The 20,158-nt window shown below is 36.0% G+C and overlaps 1 protein-coding gene across 1 annotated transcript; it reads right to left on the bottom strand.

Annotated features, from left to right (window-relative positions):
* Positions 1–267: 267 nt before the first annotated feature.
* On the bottom strand, positions 268–19,940 carry LDA (limit dextrinase). Its single transcript, XM_012225604.4, has 28 exons — positions 19,665–19,940; positions 19,409–19,553; positions 18,259–18,311; positions 17,969–18,077; positions 17,377–17,513; positions 17,069–17,268; positions 16,729–16,878; positions 16,485–16,545; positions 15,631–15,751; positions 15,006–15,096; positions 14,819–14,912; positions 14,566–14,661; positions 14,271–14,411; positions 13,506–13,556; positions 13,112–13,182; positions 12,895–12,987; positions 12,396–12,486; positions 11,731–11,802; positions 5,882–5,938; positions 5,163–5,231; positions 3,958–4,014; positions 3,744–3,818; positions 2,682–2,770; positions 2,382–2,459; positions 2,055–2,193; positions 1,307–1,416; positions 1,135–1,234; positions 268–722 (listed from the first exon to the last, which is right to left on the bottom strand). The coding sequence occupies exons 1-28, from the start codon at positions 19,890–19,892 to the stop codon at positions 612–614; spliced, it is 2,889 nt and encodes a 962-aa protein (XP_012080994.1). The 5' UTR covers positions 19,893–19,940; the 3' UTR covers positions 268–611.
* Positions 19,941–20,158: the final 218 nt, after the last annotated feature.

Genomic DNA, 20,158 nt, shown 5'->3' with positions numbered 1-20,158 from the left:
CATTAGGTCAAGGGAAAATTAGAATGTCAAAGTTATAAAATTATCATCTGCAACTTTTCCTCAAGATACAGGTTTTAATCCCTCTCAAGGAATCTTCAAATCTAGAAATTATATTTTACTAAAAGAGAATAAAACTGGAGGATACTGAAACTAATAAGATAATGAAGTTAAACAGTTACTACCATAAATAATTTGAAATGATTGCACACTAAATGATAGTAGCAGTAGTAATACTAATAATAACAATAATAATATGAACACGAAAGATAATGAGAACTCAGTTGAATTTATTGAAGTCATAGCCAAAGATGTACTGTTCAATCTTCATAACATTACATTCCACAGAACATCTCAAGTTTAGTGATTTTCTATTTACAACTCCTAGTGGATGAGAACTGGCATACGCAAAATTCACTAGCTCATTTGTCAACCATTTTGCCTTATTAAAAGCATTCTTAATGCATGGTTTCCTCGACTTTCAAAGGGTTGGAGAAGGGCCATCGTGGTAGAGCACAAGCACAGGTCGCCAGACTATTTGCAGATCACTCTGCTTAACTTATTAAATATGATGATGATAGAACTGAAACACAAAAATTTCCAGCAAACAATAATTATGTTTCCCTACGCTCGACGAACACAGACGTTGTCCTTGCCGGCACAGTGAAGCACCCAGAGGGTGCTTCATAGGTTGAGTTCTTTACAACTTCATCAGAAGACATTAGCTGCATAAAGATTTCCATAAAATATGGAAAAGTTATGATTTGCTAACAAAAATTAAAAGTTACAAATGAACAAATAATGCAGTGGTAGTTGTAATGATTCAACAATTATGACTCCGTTGCCTATTTTACAACTTGAACCTGAATTCCAAACTGAAACATACAAGATGAAAAATTGTTTTCCTTCTTATTCTTTTATAGTAATTAATAAAATCTCCTAGAAATATTTTTCCTTATATTTATGTTTGGAGAGGGCCAAGTTCAGCATGCGAGTTAAACTACTATTTTTTGATTAACCTTATTGAAAACTTAGCCGCGAAGATAGGAACTGGATGCCTCTTAATCATTAAAACGAATAACAGGAGAAGTTTAGATCAGGAATTTCATCCTCAAACAGATTCCAAATGAAAGTTACCTGGACAGGATGCAGCTGAAAAGATCTTGCCCTCAGCGCAGGGCTGGCAAATGACACCTCAGTTGGACAAGCGTTGAAGAGAACCACAATGTATGAGAAGCTGTAAAAACAAGAAGTTCAATACCATTCTTTAATCTCGGAATCATGACTGAAAACTTTCATATTCACTCACAAGGGATCCAGTTGAGATAATCCGGGGAAACCATCATGACCATCTTCAATGCTCATCACTATGACACCAGGGACCCAAGAATGACCGGTGTTATGGAATCTTACTCGTTCCTGAATGCCATATTGTGCCACCAATATGCTCCTCATTAGACCAAGGCAAATAAAACATAAGGGAAAGGAGAAACTAGAAGAATGCATAATGAGGCCTTTTTGGAGAAAAATTTGAACTAGTATCAACATATATCAATCCTTAATCCTTAAAGAAAAGCTATACTTTTGGTTTTGTTTTTTTTTTTTTTTTTTTTTTTTGCCTGGGGTGGGGGGATTTGGAAGGGTGTGGGGAGGGGAAAAAGATAATGTGAATATCAAACCACAACAATTAAGCTACAAAAAAATAGTTAAAGAAAGCTGAGAGCACTCAGAATCCATACAGCAAACTCTCATCTCATCTTTTTCCAAGACAAATAATCAGATCAAATATACAACATAAAGTAGCATACATGTTAACAGCAGTGGTCAAGCTAAAAGTGTTTAAAACATTCAGATAATTGACAGGTCCAAATCAAGTTATGATGTCTTAGTTTCTAAAAAGAAGCATTCAGAGGGTAAGAGATATATGGTAGGAATTGGGGTTATGCAGAACATTATAACAATATTGGCTGCTTCAAGAAGAACGTGGTTAAACTTGTCTTTGGCTTCCCAGTAATAGTTCATTACCAGAAAACAATAACTATTCAAACATGGCTCACCTGGATAGCATTAGCTGTCGTCAAGCGGAAAAGTGGTGAAGAATATCGAATATGTAATACATCTAAAAAATTCTCAACAGCAGCAAGGACGTGGGACTTTTGAGGCTTGAAGGATGGATCTGCCAGTCTGGGTTTTATTCTGAGGGAAAAACGATTAAAACAGACAGCTCCAGTTACCTATTCAGATGTCATAACTATTCTACAGACAAATCATAAGTAATTTATCTCTCTCACACACATGCATATGTAATCCAAGTAATTTCGAGAGGGAGAAAAAGGCAAAAGAAAAAATAATTAATTCAAAATATACAGAAAGTGAATGCTTACAGTGGCCAGTTATGTTCGTTTTTTTGCTTTGGAGGAAGTCCAACACCCCAATTGTTAGAATTGTATGAGAAGTCTAACCTGAAAGTTGCAAGTACATATTAATCTTTGAGAAAACAGAGGCCTCTTACAGTGAGAACAGAATCCCTGATCATTACAAGCATTAGGATTTGAAATTATTAATTTGCAGTGGTTGATTTAAGGATTTGATAGTTATTGCAGCCAATCAAAGTTACCGTTACCCAACAACTTACTAATCAAATTAATTAATTAGGAAGAATCTTGAAAATAAGAACAACAAACCTGTTGAACCAATCACCAGAGTTGTATGAATCACGATCAAGTGATTTTGAGCGTAGCATCTCATCACCAGCATGGAAAAATGGTATTCCCTTAAACCAAGTGAAAGAACTCAGTATATCAGGTCATCATAATTTATCAAATACTCAACAATAGTAACATTGAACACTATGAATTATATAGCATAACTTGCTTCTTCAAAAAGCCCTACCACCCAAAGAAAGTCTGTACTGTCTCCAACTTTATCAAGCCTAAGATAGGTTCCATGTTTAGCTGTTTTCATTTCCATTTGGGGAAAGCTAAAGTATGGAAGAGACAAGCACTTGGGATTATGGAAAAAACCACAGATACTTAAATAGAAAATGTGTGATTGTCCAACACAGTAATTAGACTGACCCTGAGCACAGGCCAGGTACTGTCTAAGGAACCAAAATCTTAGTCTCTCTGCCTGATCATGCAGTCCATTGCAGGAGAAAATAAAAGATTACATATAAAAAATAAGATAAAATCTCACCATTTTTTGATGCATTGGAGAAACTATTATTCATCAACTAAAAAGGTAAGTAGCAGAGTTATAAGATATAATAGCGTGCAAACTAATATAGGAATGCAAATTTTTAACATGGTTCAGCAAATCAACTATTCCACAAATCCACCACCAAGAGAAATTGTATGATCACTAAAAAACTCTCACAAGCTCAGAGCCTTGTACACCCTGTGGATCTCTTCCTAGAAAAAAGACACAGAACTTCTCTTTTACACAAAACCACAGCCTACTAATATAAAATTCCAATTAACAAGCCAAAAAACTCTACTCCAACAAAGAATAAATATCTCCTAAACCAAAAATAATCAGGGACCGCAAGGGATGGATCACTGCCAAACCAGGATGGACGAAAAAACAAAAATGAAAAGCAAAATGTGAAGGTTGAATTATAAGACTCAGTTGAGAGGGTAAAAAGTAACAATCTTAAATGGCATGGTCCAGGATGATATCTAAGAAGGAAAATAATCCTGTAGAAAATATAGAATTTTGTTATTAATTAATGAAAGGAGTAGACTTACCTGTGAAAGTGCTATTATACTTGTTGCCAAATGATTTAATCTGCATCTCTCATCCACAGAAATATCCATTGGAGTCTACAAGCAAGGTCTAAGTTAGAAGAAAATTAAATGTCTGTCTTATTATAGATATGCAAGTCCACAAGCAAGAGGCTAGTTAGAGCAGAGCTGTCAAATGGAATATTATCATAACATTGGAAGGATAAATGGAGCATACCTTCATGCAGATAGTGTCAAATAAGGTTTCATTGTCATGTGCAGAAACGTAATTAATCTGTAAAACAGGCAAAAAAGTCAATCAGCATGTTAGAAAAAATGTTTCTTATCTGAGCATAATCTTAGTTTATAACATTGTATATTTGACAGACATTTACCGATGATGAGGTCTACTAACAAAATAGAGAATTATACTTGGATCAGTGTTAATAGCAGAGATACAAAGTTTGATTCAGACTCCAAATACTTCCAAATAAAATGTTACATGGGATGTCTGGCAAGTTTGCCGCATGCCAATGAAATTCTTCAGAAATATAATCATAGATCGCTATTATTACATCATGAACAAACAAATACAACTCAATCTCAACTAACTCTTAAATCTCAAACTAAGTGCTCTGGTTATATGGAACATTTACTCCATCAACAGAGTAGGATTACCTCTTTAGATAGATATATAGCTATTAAATCCTTTTCCTACTTCCCTCCATGTTATCCTAGCTAGAGTCTACCTTTTGTTCTTATCATGAAAAAGGAAAACCCAGAAAAAAATTTCCAATTAAATCTCACATTGCATGATAGCTTGTATCCAGAACAACAATACTGAAATAGCTTCCAATTAATCCAAGGCCATTTCAGTTGAAAGGGCAGGCAATATTACATAATATGCAAAGATAAGCTAACGTATGCTACATATATACCATTGTGGGAAATTTTGTGATAGAAGATCTCAAACGTTGCATCTGGAGTGTTAGCGATTTGTTGATGACAATATAAACCATTGTGGATGACAGATACAGGTAATTCTTTTCTTACCAATGATCATGTCAAAGCTATGCGCAGTGCACCAGAAGGCGATTCTTACTATTTTACAAAACATGATAAAAATTTCATATGAGAGAGTCAATTATTGATTCACAGGTATATTATCAAAATGGTTATGCAATTCTTCAGCTAAGAATGTGCGCTTGAAAATTTCAAACTCAATCAAATCGAGTAATGGTGATGCAAAAAAAAAAAAAAAAAATCTCATAATGCAACTTATCCTCTTCTTTACACTGACATGGCATTGTATTTGATAACCCGTAACCATGAACTTGTGACCAGTTCCCAAAATAGGCCATTTGTCACTTGAAAATAGCTTTTTTATTTTTTTCCCTCTCATAAAACATTTAATGTAATCATCAATATAGTCAAGATACTTACTGTTTCCATGGGGCTGCAAGAATATGCAACCGGTGTTCCACCATGAACCAATATTTCTGATCCTTTTACCTGGAAAAAACAATGTAACGAAATATGGACATTTTTTGTGTGAGTAATAGGAATACAAAAAACCAAGACTTAAGGTAGTAATTAACATATTGACAATATACAAAAAACAATAAGTTGAAATTCTTTTCCTTCCTATAGTACCACCGGCAATATTCAAAGTTTCAAACCCAAGTCATTTCTTAATTGACAATATAATGGATGTGAACCAAGGGAAGGCTTAGAAGGCTTCTAAAAATCCCCTTAAGTGAAGCTGAAGCACCCAATTTACAAATCAATCAGAGGAACCTGCATAAAATTCAGTCACATTGAAAATAACAAGTGCCTCTTCATGTATCAGTTGATCTCACGCAAAAAGCAATGGACAATATTGATTACAAACTACAGGCAGGTCCTCGACAACCTCAGGTAGTTCAAGAAAGGATGTCTAGTATATATAACTGACTTTCTAGTAGGCATATACAATCAAAAACAAAAAAAAATATATCTACAATCATATTATGCAAACAAATGAAAAATACATTACAATTAGACATTAAAATTAAGCATCATTTATTATGCATATGTAACACCAGTAATGCCAATTCTAACCGTCAAATATGAAGTATCAGATAGTATGATGCAAGTGCATTTTATAGCAGGATAAAATATACCTCTTTCCCTTCACTATTAGTCAGTACAAAATCTCTCAAGTTTGCAGCCAACCCAACCTGGAGCATGCAAAAGCAGTTAAATAAGCCTTAAGCCATGAAAGAAAATAAAACTTACAACCATCAGAATGATCAGGATTATTCATTGGATCTAGAAGGGTAGAATAGTTTACTCAATGTTATATCAAATGATGATGTATGTATTTTTGTTTGTCAAATTACAACACTTTATTCATCGGATCTAGAAGGGAAGAATAGTTTAGTCAATGTTATATCAAATGATGATGTACTTATTTTTGTTAGCCAAATTATAAAACTTTATATGACCTCTGGATGGCATTAACTTGAAAGTGTTTGAGGATTTTGAATTCTTGATGATTTTGTATTGATGTCCAAGACCCTTTAAATAGGGAGAATACAAACAGAATATGGAAAGGAATTACAGAGATTAATTACAGGAAATTAATTGTAATCTGTTCCTAAATCAGAGGAATGATCTGTGGAGATATCATCGGCTAAGACTCCCCCGCAGTTTGAGCGGGCAGAGGACAGACGCTCAAGCTGGATCGAAATGACTGGAACAACTGTCGAGATAGGCCTTTGGTAAAGATGTCAGCATATTGAAAAGCAGATGGGACATGTGAGACCCGAATGTGGCCTATTCGAACTTTCTCCCTTACAAAGTGTATGTCGATCTCAATGTGTTTTGTGCGTTGATGCTGGACAGGATTGTCAGACATATACACTGCGGAAACATTGTCACAGTATACGACGGAGGCCTGCTGAAGTGGGAGGTGTAATTCCAGAAGTAAATTGCGAAGCCAGGTGGTCTCTGCAACAGCATTGGCTACTCCTCTATATTCTGCCTCTGCACTAGACCGTGAGATAGTAGGCTGCCGTTTTGAAGACCATGAAATCAAATTATCACCAAGGAAAACACAGTAGCCACTAGTTGATCTTCTGGAGTCTGGGCATCCACCCCAATCTGCGTCTGAGTATGCTACCAAGGTATGTGTATTTGTCTTGCCAATTCTTATACCGTAGTCAACTGTGCCTTGTAAATATCGGATTATTCTTTTGAGAAAGGCATAGTGTGGATCCCGCGGTTCATGCATGAAGAGGCATATTTGTTGAACAACATATGATATATCTGGGCGTGTGAATGTGAGATACTGTAATGCGCTAGCAAGACTGCGGTATAATGTTGGATCATGGAATAGAGGTCCATCAGAAGCACTCAGTTTTGAGGATAGATCGACTGGGGTGGCACACGGTTTGCAAGAGGACATTGAAGCTCTGGAGATGATATCCTTTGTGTATTGAGACTGATCCAAAAATAACCCACCAGATGTCCGTGTCACTTTGATTCCCAGGAAATGATGCACCCGGCCCAAATTTGTCATTGCAAACTCTCGTGAGAGCATGCGAATAATATTCTGTAATAACTCATTAGAAGAGGCAATGAGCACTATATCATCAACATACAGAAGTAAATAAGCAAGCTGATTTCCCTTTGAGAAAATGAATAGGGAATTGTCACACACACTGCTGCGAAACCCATGAGACAGCAGATGGGTTGCAAATCTGGTGTACCATGCCCGTGGCGCCTGTTTGAGCCCATAAAGGGATTTTTTCAATCTGCACACAAAATTAGGGTATCTTCTATCTGTGAAACCCGGGGGTTGATGCATAAAAACAGTTTCATTTAAATGCCCATGTAAAAACGCGTTTTTGACATCCAACTGGTGTATTGGCCAAGAACGGGAAACTGCAATGGATAACATAGTCCGTATAGTTGCAGGTTTCACTACGGGACTAAAAGTATCGTCACAGTCAATGCCCACCGTTTGAGATTTGCCATTTACCACCAAACGTGCTTTGTACCTTTGAAGTGACCCATCTGATTTAAATTTGTGACGAAAAAGCCACATACACCGAATGACCGGTCGGTCAGGAGGGCGAGGCACGAGTTCCCATGTATCATTTTCCTGCAAAGCACGAAACTCAGCCTGCATGGCATTTAACCAATGAGGGTCAGAAAAAGCTTTTGCATAAGAGGTGGGTATTGGTGAAATTGAGGTGGTCATAAGGGCATGGCGAGCTTTGGAGCGGGTGGTCATTGGATGGGTATTCTGTGCGGGTTTTGATACAGCGGTGGTCTGAGTGTTGGGATTTTGTGAGACAGGTGCAGCAGTGTGTTGGGGTGCCGTAGCATTGGCCACTGGGTTAAGGGGCTGTTGTTTATGGCGGCGGGTGTATAATATGGGGTAAGGAGAGATTGGGCGTTTTTGGGTTTGGGTGGTGTTTGGTGTTGGGTGAGGTTGTATAAACTGAAATCCTGGTGGTGGTTGTTCATCAAGAAATGTGTATGTTTTGGGTGGAGTTGGAATGGTGTATGGGAAAGTTTGTTCATCAAAGGTTACATGTCGTGATATGTGGATCTTCCCGGTTGTAGGGTCAAAGCATCGGTATCCCCTAAAATCTGGAGGGTATCCAAGGAAGATGCATCTAACGGATCTTGGGTGTAATTTGTGGGGTTGGGTTGCGGAGGTATTGGGATAACAAGCACACCCGAACACACGTAAGTGATCGTATGTCGGGTGGCGGAGATATAAGGCAAAAGTGGGTGTGAAATAATTGAGACGTTTGGTTGGAAGGATGTTATGGAGATAGGCAGCAGTGTGAAGTGCTTCGACCCAAAACATAGGTGGTAATTGAGCATGGATGAGGAGTGAGCGGATGACGTCGTTGAGACGACGAATCATGCGTTCAGCCCGACCATTTTGGGAAGATGTTTGGGGGCATGAAAAACGGAATAACAGACCATGTTGTTGGGCAAAAATTTTGAAGTTATGGTTGTCAAATTCTCCCCCCAAGTCACATTGAAAAGTTTTGATATTACGGTTGAATTGGGTGGCTATGAGTTTATGGAATTTAGTAAAGGTGGTGAAAGTTTCAGATTTGAACTTGAGAGGGTATACCCACACATAATTGGAAAAATTATCAATTAGCACCATGTAGTATTTATATCCAGATTTGGTTGGAATAGGGGAGGTCCACAAGTCACAGTGTATCATATCAAATGGTGAAAAAAGTAAAGGAATTTGACTCATAAAAAGGTAATCGTTTGCTATTAGATAAATGACAAGAATTGAAAAAAAATAAATGCTTGTTCTTATTACAAGGAAGACCAAACTGTTTGGTTAAAACATCTAAAACTTGTGTGCCAGGGTGACCGAGGCGATCGTGCCAAGGTAAATTTGGAGATGTGATTGAACAAGCTTGTGGTGGTAGGGTTGGTGGAGTGACAGGATAGAGATCTCCGGTACTATTGTGGCGGGAAAGGAGCTGTCCCGTTTTGAGGTCCTTCAAAGAGAAACCAAAAGGGTCAAATTCAACAGAAATATTGTTATCACGTGTAAAACGGCGGGCAGATAATAAATTTTTAATGATATGTGGGCTGTAAAGTATGTTTGGGAGGATGTATGTACGGTTAAGGATGGGAAGGTAACCTGTTCCTGAGCCCTCAATTGGTAAATAGTGTCCGTTGCCGACTAAAAGTTTAGTGTTAACAGGAAAAGAGTCAGGGTTGTGAATCATACCTCGGTTGTCGGTGACATGACGTTCTGCCCCTGTATCCATGATCAGATTTGGATCTGTGTAGTTGAGTTGCATCGTGTTATAAACTTGGCTGAGATCGGAAGGACTTAAAGCATCATATCCAGTATGCGGTGGAGGGGGATATGGTGGTGCTGGGCCGTATGGCTGCTGTTCTAAATAAGCGGCATAATGGGCAGTGGGTGTGTTTTGAATTTGATTTGGTGGCCATGGAGTTTGTGTTGGGTAGGGACAAGGTGGAGTGTTCCACCAAGCCCATTTTGGGTAGGTTTGATTGGCGGACTGATGTGTTATAGCCCAAGGAGTCCCCGTAGAGTTTCCCCTGTAGCCGCGTCCTCTGCCTCTGCCACGTCTGCCTCGACCACGGCCTCTATAATTGGAGTGGTAAGAACTATTGTGAGGCTGATTGTTTTCAGGTTGTTGAGTTGCGGCCGGCTGGGTTTGGTTTGTTTGCGTGGTTGGAGCGACAAGGACAGAGGTGGTTTGTTGTCGTGCAGCCTGGCGAATGACCTCATCATTCAACATGGTTCGTGCAAGGTCCCAGTCTACGTTTTGTGAGTTAATAAGAGAAGCTATGGCGTCGAATTCTTGAGGAAGGCCACGAACCAGTTGTAAGACCAATCGGGATTCTGTAACTGGTTGGTCAACATCGTTCAGTTGGTCGGCGATGTCTTTCAATTTCTTGCAGTAATCATCAACGGAACTGCAGGCTGCAAGGGTGAGATTAACGAATTTTGTTTCAAGAGCTGCCGCTTTTGCTTTCTTGTTGCTAAGGAAGATTTTCTCAAGTTTCAGCCATGTTTTTCTAGCCGTAGCTTCAGTGTCGAGGATGCGGGTGAGCAGTTCATCAGACACGGTACTGTAAATCCATTGAGACACTAAGGCATGTATTTCTTTCCAGGCACTGTATAATGGATCTGTAGAGGCTGGGGGTGGCGTGTCATCAATGTGATCAAGAACACGGTATGCAATAGAATGAAACTTGAATAATTTCACCCATGATGTGTATGTAACTGTGCTACCATCTAGGGTTCTTATTTTTGATTGGATGTTAGTCACAGAGTAGGCAGGGTGAATGGGGGTGGGTGTTTTAGGGTTGGAGGTCGAAGATGGGACTTCTGTTTGTGTCATGGCTATCGGCGGCAGCAGCTAAAAAAAAATATGGGAGAGAAAGGAGAGGGAGGGAATTCAGAACTGAAGCTCTGATACCATGAAAGTGTTTGAGGATTTTGAATTCTTGATGATTTTGTATTGATGTCCAAGACCTTTTAAATAGGGAGAATACAAACAGAATATGGAAAGGAATTACAGAGATTAATTACAGGAAATTAATTGTAATCTGTTCCTAAATCAGAGGAATGATCTGTGGAGATATCATCGGCTAAGATAACTTTCAGTGGTTGCTCCTTAATCCTAACAGCTGAGGAGTTGAAATTTTAAAGATGAACCATTCCAAAATCTAAAAAAAAAGAGAAGAAATAAAATTTTAAAAGCATCATTTTCATCTGTTACTTCTAAACTGCCAAACAATAATGAAAAGGTTTGATGGGTATGCCTAGTACCATCCATCAACTTCAAAATCTTAAAGTAAAACTAAGGCCCAAAAGTAGCGTTTAACTGAATAAAGAAAGTGAAGAATCAATCTTTGGGAAACATCTAGTTCTTATGCCCTTTTTTGTTTTGGTTTCTAAACAAGGTGTAAGGATTGATCAGCAACCATAACCTCGGGGAACCAGTTGCTGTTCGAAGAAATTTGGAATATCTGGTGGGAACTTCCTGCTCCAGTCCCAACATTTGGAACAGGGAAAAGAAACAAAGAATTTCAAAAAACCCCCTGTTAACCAGCTAGAAACAGCTAACAACCAGAGATCTGGTAGGCTCTTGCCGGCATAGGTTGGAACCAAAGAGGAACTAGAACCGCCAGTTTGGTTTTGGCGTTGAACCAGTGGCCACCACTAATGAAACTGGTCATTAGGTTAAATGGATCTTTACTCTTAAGCCTCAACCCTTTATGGCAAGAGAAACCAATATAAATCCATATCAGTATAGGTCCAAAGCAAGCATCACAATATCTAAATACTAATCCAGTTATAACAGTGTTTTAAAATTCCTAAGCACAATGGTTGAGCAAGCCAGAAAGTCCGCATTGGTAGGCCAAGATCTGATTTAATACACATCCATCCATTCATGTATTCGGCATTATCAAATATAACAAACGAATTAAGATGCTTAACCTGGATATGATCCTTTGCTGTAGTAAGCATGAGTTCTTGAACATCTTTTCCACCATGGTCATGTCCATTAGGCTGTAAAAGAAGAATCAATTAACATCATTAGCTGCTGTAATAATAAACAGGAATTTTGCAGTATGGCCTCAATCCTTTTCTCAAATTCTAGCCATATTTAATAAGTAGACATTATTACAACTATACCAGCAAAACCAAATTTACACCTGACAAACCCCCCTCTCCCCCCAAACAACCGGTCAAAGTTTCTGACTCAATCACTGGACGTAACCAATAGAAACTGAAAGGGCCAACTGAGATATTCTCCTTCACTCATTTTACAAGTTTTCTGAACTAAATTCCCTGCATAAAATGCCATTAACATTCTCTGAACACTCAAATTCAATATAAAAATTCTAAAATCTAACAAACTAAACTGTTACTAGAAAGCAACGCCATCAACTACTAGCTATTATTGCTGGCTAAGATTTGACTGAGATGTTCAACAAAAACTTCAAAACATAGAAAGATAAATGTCGCGAGATGAGTAATAAACAATAGAAAGTAGCAACAAAATGAGCATATTTAATTTAGTTATAAACAAGTGTTGTTTACAAATGCCAGCTGTAACATAAGCATGATGAAGTTTTTGCCAACTATAAAAATATTTTTACCTCCAACATTAAACCAGTCACATATCCTTGCTGAAGAGGGTGGCCAAATGGAGATCCACCAAGCATTGCATCTCGCAGCCGATCATTAAAGCTGAATTAGATTTCCAAATACTTCATTCAACCAAATAGCTTTAGAAGAATTCCAAATACTTCATTCAACCAAATAGCTTTAGAAGAATTTAGTCAATTGACAAGTGACTAAAGTGAGAAGATGCTTCTTTCTCTATGCAAAAGCAGGCTTGAATGACTGGAATCATTTGCTTCAACTTTAGAACAACACAATCTCTTAACTTTTTCTAAACAGGCAGAGATCTCTAAAATATACAAGTCAGTTCCAAGAAATGCCAATACAGTCCCTTCAATTCTCAAAAGTTCAGCCTTGCAGTCTCGATGAATGGATGTATATCATTGTTCAATCTTTCATTTCCTCTGAAACTTTGCATTTTTGATACAGGAAGCAAACAATAATACAACAGAAATTTAAAAAAAAAAATAATACCTTCCAATTCCAGTACCACAGAGATTGAATTGTGAAGCATTTATTCCACGTCCATTTTTAGCAACTTCACCGAAGTCCCAACCTTCACCATAACTGTAAAGAGCAATGTTAATATGGGCATATGCATCAGTAGCAATAAACAATTTCTTCCACCTACCACCCCACCTGCCAAATAATAGTTAGTATAATTTGCACTGTAATGACACTCCTAACTTACATGTAGACACTTGATCCATCAACTCCATTCCTTTCCTTTGTTAGGCTGTGGATTGCACCTTTTGCTTTCACCTACACATGAATAATAATCTTGAGCTGGACAGCTCTATAGCAGTATTCATGATACATACCTAAATTCTTGCAAGCACAAAATAAAATTGATCTTAAGTTTCAGCTCATGTCATAATTTGGCAGGTCAAAAAAGCTGCGTGTCACAGAAAGACATTTATATTATTATTTTCTGCTGAAGGTGGAAGTACATGACCTAGTAAAATCATTTCTGAAGCAACTATAATATTGAAAAGGATAGCATTTCAATTAACCAAATTATTAATTATCAACGATACAAATTGAATATAAAACCCAAAATAGAGAAATTCAAAAAAATCATGTACCATTGTACTTTTCATTATATGACCCATAAGATCAAACCGGAACCCATCAACCTGCAAAGAAAAATAAGAAAAAAAGAAAAAAGCAGTCATCAACTATTAAAAATTTATAAGAGCGCCTGTGAAAATCTCAACCAAAAAAATGTCACAAAAATCCCTAAAATTTCATCAGTTCTGCGTGAAGCCAATGATGTATCAAGATATAATTTTAGAAGGTTACAGTTAAAAAAAAAATAAAAAAAAAAAAGGAGGAAGAAGGATGGTAACTTCAAAATAAAGGAGAGAATAGTGATATAAATGAGACAAGGTATTCGAGCTCAACTTGAAAAATTTTCAAATTCAACTTATATTTAGTCGAGCTCAAGCTCAAATTATGAGTCAGGCCACGTTCAACTATTGTAATACTTGACTCGGGTGGCTCCCAAGCCTAATAATTTTTTATACGTTTCATGTTATATAATTTTAGATACATGTCATGTGTTATATATATTATCTAAATAATAATTTATTAACTCAAGCTTATTTGAGCTCATTCGAGCTTTATATTAACCTAAACAATAAGTATTTCAAGCATTTCTTTCAGCGAGCTTGAGCTTGAAAATTGAAAGTCGATCAAGCACAAGTTGAGTTTCAAGCCTCGAGTATTCTAATTGAGTTGAGCTCAAGCTCAGCACTGTATATGCTCAGCTCAACTCAATTGTACCCCTGGGATAGAACAAGCTGATGGATAAAGGTATATTATTACAAAAATAGATTATGGATAAGCACCTTGTAGTTAACTACCCAGTTTAAAAGATCATCGATAATCAAGCGCTCAACCATATAATGCTCACTAGCTGTGTTGTTCACGCAGGTACTATTTTCGATAAAGCCATCATTATTCCTTCTCAGATAATAACCTGGAACAACCTAAAGAGAACTTGAAGTCGGAAAATCAGTGGGGACTAACCCTCTACTGTAATTAAATATATTAGACACAAATTTGTAATTAAAATCCCAAAGCACTAACTAAAGTACCATTAGATAACCACAAATGGACATTGGAAATTAATACAAATATAACCTTATCAAGAACAGAATTTCCATCAAAAGGCCCATTTCCATGCAAATGATTATAGACAACATCCAACACAACACGGAGACCAATACGATTAAGTGCCTGCAATTGATAAGAATCAATGACAAGAAAATGTCAAATATTAACTGCACTGACAATCTATAGCTCCAAAACCAATATAATCATGGTCTATGTTCAACATCAATCTCACAAAATCTGTTCACCATCATTAGAAACTGGAGGAGAACAAAGTTCAGACCTGAACCATCTTTCTGAACTCAATTGTACGGCAAGCACCATCTGGATTGCTTGCATAACTTCCTTTAGGAACCCCCCAAAGAACAGGATTGTACCTACACAAGGCAAAAGAGATATGAAAATGATATTGTTTCAATTCAAATAAGCCTGATAATAACATTTGTCACAATTAGCATTTAGGAGCATACCCCCAATTATACCCATCATTATCTTGGATGGCTGTTATCAGAGCTTGTTGCTCAGATGAATCTGGTGATAAATGTTCTAGCATCTTGTTATCTGCAAAAGCCTTAACGTCATACATATGAATGATGGAACAATAACAAGACATATCAAGGAAATTGATCCCAGCATTTCCTATTTTAGAATAGATACAAGCACATTGCAGAATAAAAAGCTTTCACCATCTAATTTTTATCATAGATTCCTCATATACAAAAATATATATTAGCAACAAAATTGTTCCCTGCATTATCCTGAAATAATGTTCCAATGAGCATAATAAATTCTTAGACTCTCTTTCAGGATATGGAAATCACCGTTCATCAATATTCCTTCTAGTGTTTCAAAGCAACTTACTTGGCAAAATCCAATTGACATGCATAATGAATTAGCATTGGAAAAAAGAATGAGCATCATAATTTTTACAAAGTAGTGAGATTTGCAGCAGCAACAACATGATTTCAAACCAGAATTGCAACCATCTATGTACTCTGTTGAATGAATAGCACACAAATGCATCACTAGTACGCTTTGGAGTAATGCAGATTACAATCACTAAATTTCATATTTTGAAGAAAGAAGTATTCTTACCCACACGCTTCCAATTCTCCTTAACGTCATCAACCTCAGCAAATTGAAATGCTGGGAGCAGATGGACATGAGTAATCCCAGCATTTGATAATTTCTTTAGATGAAGTACACCTGCTGAATCCTTCAAGAAAAAATGTGAAAAATGTTAGATGTTACATTATTACACTAGTTATTCCTAATGTGAAAAATAATTGAAAACACGCACAAATAGAGCTCCATTCCCTCTTATTTATGCAATATTGTGATGTATTAGGCACCAATTAATGTATCAGAAAAAGTCAATAATGGTAAATTTGGTAGCAGCGATAAATATTATTTTACTGAGAATAGAGAGCTACTTGATTTGCAAGCAAATGACATGATTTAAATTGGGGTTGCAGTCATGTGTAGGGTACACAGGGCCCATACAACTACAATGTAACAGGAAAGGCTGTAATTGCACAAATTTTTTTATAAAACCCAAAATAAATAAATAAATAAATAAATAGATATTGAGGAATTGACATAAAACTAAGCAATGCTGTTGACTATGAGCATAACAGCATAATTAAATGACAATAAATCCATGATTTATATTCATAATTTATCAATCTACTTAAAAAACAGTGCAAAAGAGAAAATTGATTACAGACCTAACCTCGTCAATAGAGTGTATGCTTGTGACTCTTAGCTTTGAGTTAGAGTGTTTTGTTGTCAAAATGAAATCAAGTAAAAATTTCATATATATTTTGAGAGATTTAAGCCAATATAGACCAAAAGAAAGGAGAAGAGAATGGGTGGAAACTGAAAAGTATGGGAGAAGAAATTGGAAGAGCAATAGATTCCAATAATAAATAATAGAAGAACAGAACTACCTCCAAAGTGAAGGCCAGATAACCACCCCGAGAGTCAGGATGTACAGTTTCATCATTGGCACTGCAATGATGGCAGAAAATACCAGAATCACAAGCCACAACAATACAGCAAATAGCAAAAATAAACAATCAAATATATCCAAGTGACTTGTTTTTAGCAAATGAACCTTAAATTGGTACTCTTTATTTCTAATACTATATGATGATAAGAAAGGCAAGGAAAAATACAACTCAAGGGATGTACCTAAAATCTCTTATATGCAACTCATAAATACTAATGTTGGAGAAAGAAAGTAAAGTGGGTTTTTCATCGGATAATTCATCCCATCCTTCAGGTTTTGTAGCATTAGAGTCGAGATTCACCAATAACGTCCTCTTTCCATCTGATGAGAGTCTGTTCCAACAAAGAAACAGGATGAAAACAAAGGATTCAGCAGACAAGCTTGCTGTTGAATCAATAGAGGGATAGCAATACATTTTTAAACATATTGCATTTATCAGTAGTGTTTTATAATGTCTTAGTATATGTAAACAACTTAACTATTTTTCAGACAATTGTTCGCAAACTGAGACAACCAGCATACCCTCTAGCATATGGATCATTTGCATAGCATTTTTCAATGCGTAATGTGCTAGGATGGTAGACAGATACTTCATATACGTAATAACAACCTTCCCAGTCTTTTGGTCCTGTAATGCTCCAAACTCCATCAACCTCCATGAGCTGACCAATTTCCAAGGGTTCCTGGTTGAATGAATCCCTATAAATACAGGCATGAACTGCCTATTTTTACACAAAAACAATTGAAAAAGTCATGGTTGATTCTACATAGGAAGACAGGTCCATAACAGTGCACAAACAAAAAAATAGCTCTGTTAAAATTTGACATACTTGAGCAGTGGGAGCCCAAAGATGGAGTGATACAGCATCTTCAGAATAATGTGCACCAAGGGGACCATCATATGAGAATAATTCATCCAAAATACCAGGTAACTGCATACCAGTAGCATCCTTACATTTCCCAACAGCTGTTTTAAAAGAAAAGAAAGCATTATGGTGGCAAACATTTAACTGTTTGTACCCAGATTCCAGAAATAGATCTAAGTGAATTGGTCAAATGCTCTACTTCTCAACAAATAGATCTATGGATGCATTTAAATGTAAATGTAATTTCAATAATCATTTAGTAATAGCACTAATAAGTTACCAAAGAAATGAAAATATTAAATTTGAAGGGTAACCCAAATAAGGTCCACCCTATCTGCAATGCTTTGGAAGAAAATTTCAGAAACATTTTTGTACTTCCTCTCAATTTTTCAATTAAAAGGTCACTGTTCTTGATACTCAAACTTGCATTGATTTGGTTTCAGGTCCAAGTCTTTTTGCCATTGCTCCAGTCAACAGACCCCAGTTATTTATATAATTTTACAAGGGTACATTTGCATGAGTTAATCAAAACAAACAAGCTCAAAAAAACACTCACAGTCAAATGCCGCAACTGCTAATTGGCATTTGAGAAGAGGTTTGGCATCAAGAGCTGACGGCACTTTAAAAGCTTTATAATCCCGAATATGAGGAAATTTTGCAACTACCTGACAATGTCAAAATCGCAGAAATGGCTCAATTAAAGGAGTCAAATGTCAATGAGAAGTTATGATGTGTTAAATCAAGAATGATGAAAACTTTAGGCACAAACAACTCTAAAATTCAAGGAAAACTATCGACAATGCATCTAAAAAATAAATGGTGCTGCAATGAACTTAATTGTCTTACATTTTCTGGAAGCCCGCCATCATCTTTCTCAAGCTTAAATTTCACGAAATGGCCTGTTAGCATGGGAACTCATTATCTACTAACAAAAAATCACTTGATCTAAATGCAAAATGTTTCACAGATTAATTTGACATAATTGAGATAAGTTGGTAGTAACAGAAACTACAATGAAAAAGTGCCTATCAATAATCAGAAGTGGTAATAGAAATTAGTAGGATTACAAGCAAAAATTTTACTAATTGTGGGAAGCTTATTTTACATTTCTATTATCCGAACCCATCTCAAATCTAATTAATATTCACTTCTTACAGTGGTAACCTTCCCAAATCGGGTTAACACTGTCCTAATGCCTAAATTCATTTAATTTATTCATATATTGAATTGATAATGTATGTATTATAACTATTTTTATATTTTAAGTTTTTAATTATATACCAATAATTTTACTTTAGTGCTGCTAGAGTTGTTTTCAAGAATGCGAGTTTCGGATCAAAATTATAAAAAAATGACCATTTAAAATATTTAAACTCTCTTTTTGTTAACAAACTATTGTAAATTTCACTGGGCTAATTTGGCATTTTATTATCAATAATAAAAAATTTGAGTAAAAAATTATCCCTTATAATCAAAAGTTACCAAGAATCCTTGCGAAGTTAATCCTAGAAAAAATTTCAAAAGTAACTTTAGGCCCATAAAAGTCATACATACTGTAAAAAGATATCTATTGGATTCTAACTTTTGTCATTTGATTCATAACTGCTATTATTAACATTTAACAGTCTTCTCACGCACCTAAAAAAAAAAAAAAGAAAAAAAAAAAGAAAAGAAAAGAAAAGAAAGAAAATAAAAAACTGCTAGTAAACGCAGCAATGCCAAATGAGAGATAAAGTATTTATTTTTACATGATATTTAATCATTTAATCAAAACGGATATCCAACTCACTCAACCTATACCCTACCTGAAACCAAAACCGTCTGACACATCATTTAACTCCAATCATTCATTTTAATACTTGAATTATAAGTAATTCGGGTCAGGTAGGGAATTAACTAACCCGTCTCCATCCCATTATTCCCATCCTAGACTACCCATTTATGATTTTCAGCAACAACCAATGATGATCAAATGAATAGAAAACATAATCCAAACCTTGAACGCCATCATCGTTAACAGATAATGATGCAGTCTGACTTGCATATAGAAAGCAAGAACCATCCACTCCAATATCCACATTCCAAGCAATTATAGATTCTGTTACCCAGAAAGCCTTCGAGTACAACAAGCTGTCCTGCAACTGCATATTACATGCATCAATTAACACATTTTAAATGAATCAAACAAATTCAACACATTGCTTGTTTTAATGTCTCAATTATTAAATTAAAATCATAATTAATTGATGAACCTGCGAAGTGGAATTTGGGACTTCTTGAAGAGACATAGAGGAGCTGCGAATTGGGTATCTGTGAATGCTTTTAAAACGGTTTGGAATAGAGAAGTGGAGGTGGTTATGGTGGTTTCGTCTCAAATTAAGACGACGTCGTAGGAAAAATGGTGAAAGAGAAGTAGAATAGTGAGTGCTGGAAATGGAAAGAGAAGCAATTAGTGGCGATTTGATAAGCACCACGGACATTGTTAAGCTCTGGCCTTCTCTCTCTGTTTCTGTTATGAAGACAGATTCTCAAAATTATATATATAGTTTTCTTTTGTTCAAGCATCAAAAATTCAAAATTAAAAATTTCCTAAAATATAAATTACTATTTAATTTTTTGGTTTACACTTAATTAAATTTAATTATATAATTTATATACACTATTTAATATTTAGACCCCTTAATTAATAGTAAATTTAATATAAGGATTAAATAATATAAAGGATATGAAAATGAGGAATTATATA

Source organism: Jatropha curcas, chromosome 6, assembly GCF_041381405.1.
Source record: "Jatropha curcas cultivar XTBG-Jc1 chromosome 6, XTBG_Jcur_1.0, whole genome shotgun sequence".
NCBI lineage: Eukaryota > Viridiplantae > Streptophyta > Magnoliopsida > Malpighiales > Euphorbiaceae > Jatropha > Jatropha curcas.
Note: the sequence above shows the minus strand (reverse complement) of the source record. Positions and strands in the feature narration are given on the sequence as shown.